The sequence below is a fragment of the Populus trichocarpa genome, chromosome 5, assembly GCF_000002775.5.
Source record: "Populus trichocarpa isolate Nisqually-1 chromosome 5, P.trichocarpa_v4.1, whole genome shotgun sequence".
NCBI classification, from domain to species: domain Eukaryota; kingdom Viridiplantae; phylum Streptophyta; class Magnoliopsida; order Malpighiales; family Salicaceae; genus Populus; species Populus trichocarpa.
The window spans coordinates 8,419,768-8,427,873 of NC_037289.2; the positions used below are offsets into that span (position 1 = coordinate 8,419,768).

Consider the following 8,106-nt stretch of genomic DNA (forward strand, 5'->3'; position numbering starts at 1 on the left):
TTGAGTAATAAAATATGAACACACACACACAATATATATATATATATATATATATATATATATATATATATATATATATATAATTTCATCATTATATACATCACTCTTTTATTTTATGTTAAAAAATAAAGTATTCATATAATGAATATATAAATAGCTACTCAAAACTCAATGAATATGATATAGATATATAAATCTCTTATATAATGGGTAGTGAAGAAGACATGAATACAATATAAATTCAATCATTGGTACCCATGTCATCCTTTTTTCTACCATAATTGACCTATTAAAGTCAATTCATTAACCCAACAAATTAACTTACAACTTGATGATCGAAACTTTGGTTAGATCAAATCTGAAATGAATTTAACAAGAAGTACATAAAGTTGCAAAAAACTAAAGAGTAAAATGAACTCTTTTTTTTTCTTCAATATTTTTGTAGAAAAATTAAGAAATTTGTTACAATTAATAAGAAAATGACAAAATTCATTAAAAGATAATCAAAATGTAAAATAAGAAGAAACCATATGGATAGTCTCAAATTTATATGAAAAGATTTGTTTAGTCCACCTACTATCCTTTTTCTTCCTCTACAATCCCTTTAGTTTTGTAATTTAATTTTGGTCTAAATGTTATTTTTCTTCACATTTTAGTCATTGTGTTTGAGAGATAAGAGAGAAAGTTATTTAAAAATGATATATTATTTTATAAAATTCTTAAAATAATTCTAGTATTTATGTATTATTTTATTCAATGCTATTCAACTTTTATCGTGTTTTTAATAAGATTATAACTTTTTTCAATATTAGCAAGCGTTCTTTTTATACAACCATCATAATTGATTTTTCTAATTTTATTTAGTTTCTTTACCATGGGTGTCTATTTTTTAATATATAATTAAATAAAAAAATATTTTTTTTTAAAAAAAAATTGTTGAACTTAGATGAGTCCATGACCTGAGTCGTGAGCATGGTAAGTTAAGTTGAACCGTGTTGTCGTCTCTTAATATTAAATAAAAAAGAAGGTGTCTTGAAACTTTTTTAGTTAAATTGAGTTTTGGTCAATGTTTGGCTCATCTTTAGACATATCAAGTTAACCGGGTTCTATCGAGTCAACCACCTTATGATTTGATTTGAAATCTGAGCCACATAAAGATTTGGGTCGAAGGATCTCCATATTGTTCTGCATTTCCAAAAAGTTCTCCGCAATTATGGGCAATCATTGTTTTATTTTTATGTTTTTAATACAATAACGTCTAAATTATAAAATAAATACTTTTTTTCATAATCCAGTTTTATTTTTAGGATAATAATAAGATATTATCAAAAAATTAAATATTTTGATAAAATAATCTCAAAAATAATTTTGCCTGTTGATTAGATATTGGAGTTCTAATTATAGGGATATCTTTTTTTATCCCGAGTGTAAATCATCCAAGTTTCTTTTTGTTATATGTTATAATTACTTTTGATTTTTAATAAAAAAAGTTAGATTTGTTTTTTCTTAAAATTAAAAATGTTTATAAAAAAGGAAGACTTTTACTATTAAATTAGTTTGTTTTGAAGGAGTTTTAATTATTACTCTTCTCAGAATAATTTAATGCAAAAAAATTTAAAGTTATTTTTATATTTTAAAGATCAAATATCTTAGTTTTTATATATTTCTCATATTTCTTAGCTTGATAACTTAACTTTTAATCCGTGTTAAAATCTCTTTTTAAAATTTATTAACACATTTAATTCATAATTTATTTTATTAAATATATACATTTAGTTAATGATATTTTGTTTGCAACTAGAAAATACATTAATACTGACAAATGTTCTTTTATATTTTGTTATCCAGTTGGGAAAAACTCCACGCTGGCAATCCGTATATCCTGTTTATCTCTCTAACCGTTGGATCGACCCAATAAACGGTCAATACAAGCAGCAACCCTCTTGACGCGGATTAACATTTTAAACCATGGATAAAACATAAATCCACCGGATCTTACAAACAGAAGGAAGCCACGTTGGCAATCCGAGTTATCATTTCAGTATCTTATAACAGCCGTCAGATGTTCTCAAACCATCGGTGCATATTAAAGCACAAAAAACACAAATCTGATGACCGCCAAAACAACCGCCAATCTGAAAAGTTGAAAAAACCCCGCTCTGCCCGCTATATATACCCAACAAATCTCACTGCGTTCACCAAAAGTGGAAGTCTCTCCCTTCGGTTTCCGAGAAAAAACTTTAAATTTTCCAAGAAGTGGAAGATGTCTGGGAGAGGAAAAGGAGGAAAAGGGCTAGGAAAGGGAGGTGCAAAGAGGCACAGGAAGGTGTTGAGAGATAACATTCAAGGAATTACGAAGCCAGCAATTAGAAGGCTAGCAAGAAGAGGTGGTGTGAAGAGAATTAGCGGTCTCATTTATGAAGAAACAAGAGGAGTCTTGAAGATCTTTCTTGAGAATGTGATTCGCGATGCTGTTACTTATACAGAGCATGCTAGGAGAAAGACTGTGACTGCCATGGATGTTGTCTATGCTCTAAAGAGGCAAGGTCGTACTTTGTATGGGTTTGGGGGCTAGGGTTTTTTGTGTCTTCTGTTCTGTTTGTATGGGTTTCTTTTGCTAAGAAATTTTAATCTTTTGTGAGCTGTAACTGAAAATTTGAATCTAAAATGGAAAGATTTCGTAAATTCTGTCTTGTCTATTGTCTTATCTTTTTTTATTAATCAAATATCTTTATTTGAAGCCATGATTGTTTGCTGCATTTTAATTCAATTTGTTTGATGCTGCAAAATAAGCCCATGAACTTGTTTCTAGTGAGATTTAAGAAACAGGGTTAAGAGGATTGATGGAGCATGAAAAAGAGTACGTGGTCAAGCTGTTTGACGTTTGGTCTGTTAAGGGATTTGGTTGAGGCAAATCACGCTTTCTACTTATTTTTCTAGTTCCCTGTAGGTATGCTTACTGCACTTGGATTTACTTACCACTCTAAATTTTGTAAAATGAATGCAATACTAGAATGCCCACACACACCAGCCTTGTTCCTGGACTTTTTAATTTTAAGCTACTGTATGAAGATTCGCACGGCTTATGTGTTTTTGACAGGTCCATGCTTTTCGTCCCAAGTGGAATGCCCATAAAACTTAGATCGAACTACAGGGGGCTGATTTTACATTCGTTGGTGCTATGTAAAAGAGTCGACCACTGAAGAACTCCTGACTAAGCTGGAGAGGAGACTGACAACGAGAGCACTGTTGTAAGTGGTAGGTTCAGCTTGCATCCAGTTGTTTCGTGAGTCGATATAGGTCTCGTTTAGGAAGGGGCCACCAACCACTGCTCCAACAGCAACATTTGGATTGGGATTGATCGAGTCAAGCCACGTGAATCCATCCTTGCAGGTAGTGTTGGCGTCGACAGGAATTGAAGCTCCCCTATGATGTACATTTTGAGGGTAGTTACTCCCATACCCAACAAGGTAGCTCATTTTCATTGGATTATTTCCCAAAATATAATCTGCCTGAAAATATTTGCATCACCGAGGCGATGAGTAATAAACAAGCATAAAATCCAGAAATTGTAGACATCTAATTTGAGGTGATTCAATGTTATTGAAGTAACATACCTGTGAAATGGCAAAGTTGCGCAAATCAGCTGGACTGTAGGATTTTCCATGGCAATATAGAGTTGAAATCTGGGTTGTGACCATGTAATCACCGAATAGAACAGCTAGAAATGCAGAAGCCATAGCATGTTGCAAGCAGTTCCATTTTGAGACCCATACCAGACCACCTGCATAGATAAAAGGACTGTGTTCAATGGATTAAGGATTCCACCGAAATGTTAATAGAATTAATATCCATAGAACAACAATAACTAGATAATTTTGATGACTTCACATCCATAATGACATGGTTTATCCATGTGCAGTGATATCAATAAGAAAATCACCTTTTGTTCTGCTAGATGTGGCTGTTGGTGAATCTGGAAGGAGCTCGCACATGATGGCCTCGGATGTTTTCCTGTACATCTGAAGGTCAAGGTTCTCCTCACTTGACATCCCTTTTGCACCAAAAATATTTAACCTGGACAACAGGACCTGCCTTAAAGTCAAAGCTATATTAGAATTGGTTTTCCTAATCAACATCACCACGTTAAATTACACAACATTGTTAACTTAAAGAGTGGCATTTTATGAATACATACATGAGTTCCAGCATGCTTGTCGTCCCAACTAAACCAAGTTGGATTTCCCCAATTAGCAAATTGTTGACCATTTAATTCAGTTACATATTTGAGGTATGACAGGTCTTTGGATGCATGATAAAGCCAGGCTGCTGCCCACAAGAGTTCATCTTCATATCCTGTGGAGTTATAGTAGTTTTGCACTTGGGGAATGCTGACACTGTAAGAACCTCTATAAGCATCAGCAAAAGAAAAGAGTTGTTGGGCATGCTCAAGGAGCAGATTGGAATAAGAGGAGTCGATTTTCTTGAAAACAAGAGATGCTGATGCCATAGCAGCTGCCGTTTCTGCTGCAACCTCTGTCCCAGGGAAGGATGTGTTAACTTGCGTCAATGGCCTTATTCCTCTGATGGCTTCAGGTCTTTCCCAGCATTGGTGGTCCAGTTCAGGATCACCCACCTAAGAAAACATTTTACGTTGGAACAATTCAGAAATTTATATTTTTCCTCAACTAAAGACACCAATGACGGAAAATTGTTAGCTGATGGGATAACTTCTTTGACACCATCTTCAAAGTAAAGAGTAAGTAGGGAACCTGGATATAAAGCACATTCTCAGAAGGATGAGCATTGATGAGAAAATCAGTGATCCACTTCAGTGAATCCCGGGCATGTCCTAATTGCTTTGCTGTCTTCATATTTTCTTCATATTCAAGAATTGCCCAAGACAACATTGTTGCAGTGAAAGCCATAGGAAATCCAAACTTCATTAGATCCCCAGCATCATACATTCCTTTCGATAAATCCAAGTTCATCTCAATCCCATCTAGTAGCCCTGAATCCCCTCTCCACCCGATCCTGTTATTCACCAACTTTCCAGCTGCAACAATAAATCAATAACATCAACATTTTCACCAACAACAACCATTTAGTTCAGTTTCCTTTTTTTTTGCCTGAAATTATCTCCCCCGTAACAAAATCAATAGCAGAGGAAGTAATTCTGATAGGAAGAGACTTACATTTTTGCCCATCGAAGAATTGCAAAGCAATCTCAAGAGCATCAGCATATTTTTTCACAACAGGTCCAGGATGATGTGAAGCTGAATCTTTCTTGGAGTCTTTTAAGTCCTCTAAGATTGCGAGTACACCTGCTACTATGACAAGAATTGCAATCACTGAAACTAGCAAAAACCAACACCAACGAAAATTAGATTCTGTATCCTCTACGTCTTTAGCTTCCATCTAAGGCAGTACACACACTGTTATGTCCAGCAAAAAATTATTTATATCTCAAAAGACACAGAGATGCAGTGATTACATGCTTGAATTTGAACAATTGGGAGTGAGAATCTGAGAGTTTGCGAACCGTTGGATACGGGGGCATGCAGACGTGGAGGGTCAGGAAGTAGCCGAGAAAGATACTTGTTATTGAAAAAAGACGAGGTCGACATGGCAGGAACTAGGTTGAGAACGGCAGGGCGGCTTGTCGTTTGTTTGGAACTGACAGTGACATTTCTGCTAGCGCTTTGTAATTTTAGCGCACTAAAAATAACAAGGATAGGATCATCTAGAACTAGAAGGTGACTGCTATGAATTTGTCATGTCTGTCAGCAACTACAGCAGTTGTGGTTTAATAGGAACTGCATTTCGTTAAGATTTATGATGATGCTTTTTTGTTGATACGTTACTTGAAAAGAAGATTCCATAAATGTTGTTACTTGACACTTGATGAGGTTGGTGCCTTAAGGTTGATAGTCAATCTGTTTATCACTTGTAGTTTTGAATTATTTGAGGACAAATGTCTAAAGTGATAACTAATCTCCTGAAAAATTGTTTTTGTTTTAGGTTTTGCTGGTTGTGACTACAAAACATGTAACCAGGGGACGTGCTCCCATGTATGTTGGTTATGTTATATTCCTGGAAACATATACATGTAATAAAAATTATAAATTTAATTTTTTTTTTTTTTTAGAGTTTCAAGAATCTTGTTAGACAATATAAAGTTGTTTATGGTTTATATAAAGATTATCTGAAAATTAGGTATTACTTTTATCTTTGAATAATTGCTTTAAAATTGGGTTGTCGCAAACTACAAATCATTCAAGTACTCGGCCTCTAATAATAATTTACACGAACTATCAGTGAGAAATCTTTTAAACCCTTTTAGAAGAGAATAATTGTTATATCTTTGAGCGCTAACTTTTTTTTTTTTGTATTTTTGTATTGTACTATTGTATTATCATATCTAGAAAATAAGAGACATAATATTTTATTTATAAGAAAACCTAAAAACCCTATAAATCTATTTGTTCCTTAAATAATATAATATATATTATTTTAAAATAATTTTAGAAATTTATTCAATCAAGTCCATACTTGAATTTTTTTCTAGATTTAGAATTGTAATTCCTTATATTAATTATATTCTAATCCTTAATTTCTAAAATTTATTTACAATTAAGTCACACTTGATTAATCATTGTATTTTAGTTTTTTACCAATGATTTTTATTATGTGTGACCCATTAGGTTCCCTAATAAGTTGGCATAAATATAAATCGTAATCCTAAATAAAATAAGATTAAACAATTTAATTTATTATCAATTCAATAATTGATTGATTTATATTTGAAGATCAAATACAATATCTAACAACCTGTCATGATTCTTCAAATATTAAGAAAGTCATAAGTGATTTGATTTAATATTTTAGTAATAAGTTTCTTGGTATAATTATTATCTCTTCATCAAGAATGTTTCAATTTAAACATTATAGCATGAAATATATCTGTTTTGTTAAATCATTTTAGTTTTCAACACTATAGTAATTGATTCTTTGAATAAGATTTTTCTTGTTAAATCTAATTCTATCTTGGTCAAGTATTTCACAATCTATACTATTTGAGAACATATGAAATATTTTATCTAATTCACCTAAGTTGATGAATCCTCTCTTGATTTCTTAAATATCTTTATATAATTTATGTTATGCGTAATATATGTCCGTTTGTTACCCTTTATTAGGATTTAGGACAACATGTGGTCAGGATCAAAACATAACACTTTTTATATAAAATAACTTTTTTTTATCTCAAGTTTAAGGATCACTTACACAACTATTACATGAGCCTTTCTATATACATAAGTGATCTGTTCATATGAAATTCTCTTACGGGTAAGTTTAGTGTACATGTCAGCTAACAAGTACCTGTATAGTAATTTTAGGTGTCCTTCGTATTTCAGTTTATGAGAGCAGCTACTTCATTTCATAAAAAAAGTAACATAATATGTAGTAGTCTTAACATCTCTAATTAATATCCAATCTTAATAGAACATCGACTTGAAATATTTAGGAACAATGACTTGATGCAATAAGAATTTCATAACAACTTTATAGTTTTTCATGAAAAATATTTTTATTTCACAGATTTTATCTTTACTCTAAATTTATTAATTAAATAAAAAATATCAATTTACTAAAAAATATATTACTAACGTGTTGAAGATAAGTAGATCAAATTTTACAAGAAGGGGTGCATTTAGGTGTAGCAGTTGGATTCCAAATGTATTAGCCAACAAAATTTTAAGAGCTCAATTAATAACCTCTGTTTCAGAGGAGCGCTAGACCATGTGATACACACCAGAATTTGAATGAATACAAACTTTACATGGACCTTGAATTCTCTGATGAGGTTTATAGTGCGTTTTGATTTTGGGATCGTATCTCTTGTGGATATTATTTCTTGCATGGAGACATGGGCTATATGATGAGGGTAAATCTTGGGCCCATCATTGCTACTTCATAAAGGAACAACATATAATTAAAACTAGCTTTGATACCTGCGCGATGCCGCGGGTCATTTTTTTTGCATAAAAAATATTAAAAAAATAAAAATTTAAAAATCTTGGGTTTTTCTGCAAAATTATACCA

At 32.2% G+C, this 8,106-nt stretch overlaps 2 protein-coding genes across 2 annotated transcripts; one reads left to right on the top strand and one right to left on the bottom strand.

Annotated features, from left to right (window-relative positions):
- Nucleotides 1-2,189: 2,189 nt before the first annotated feature.
- On the top strand, nt 2,190-2,685 carry LOC18099206 (histone H4). Its single transcript, XM_006383057.3, has one exon. The coding sequence runs from the start codon at nt 2,264-2,266 to the stop codon at nt 2,573-2,575; it is 312 nt and encodes a 103-aa protein (XP_006383119.1). The 5' UTR covers nt 2,190-2,263; the 3' UTR covers nt 2,576-2,685.
- A 423-nt stretch (nt 2,686-3,108) lies between these two features.
- Nucleotides 3,109-5,690, bottom strand: LOC18099207 (endoglucanase 2). The gene is made up of 6 exons (XM_006383058.3): nt 5,196-5,690; nt 4,773-5,056; nt 4,199-4,636; nt 3,944-4,091; nt 3,618-3,784; nt 3,109-3,512 (listed from the first exon to the last, which is right to left on the bottom strand). Exons 1-6 carry the CDS (start codon nt 5,416-5,418, stop codon nt 3,180-3,182), a joined length of 1,593 nt encoding a protein of 530 aa, XP_006383120.3. The 5' UTR covers nt 5,419-5,690; the 3' UTR covers nt 3,109-3,179.
- Nucleotides 5,691-8,106: the final 2,416 nt, after the last annotated feature.

What these genes read in the sequence shown, in the direction of transcription:
- LOC18099207 (XM_006383058.3), bottom strand. Translation starts at nt 5,418, where the DNA reads ATGGAAGCTAAAGACGTAGAGGATACAGAATCTAATTTTCGTTGGTGT. An exon ending in ATTCTTCGATGGGCAAAAAT is followed by an intron (nt 5,057 to 5,195) that starts GTAAGTCTCTTC and finishes TTATTGTTGCAG; the next exon opens with CTGGAAAGTTGGTGAATAAC. An exon ending in CACATCTAGCAGAACAAAAG is followed by an intron (nt 3,785 to 3,943) that starts GTGATTTTCTTA and finishes TTATCTATGCAG; the next exon opens with GTGGTCTGGTATGGGTCTCA.
- LOC18099206 (XM_006383057.3), top strand. Translation starts at nt 2,264, where the DNA reads ATGTCTGGGAGAGGAAAAGGAGGAAAAGGGCTAGGAAAGGGAGGTGCA.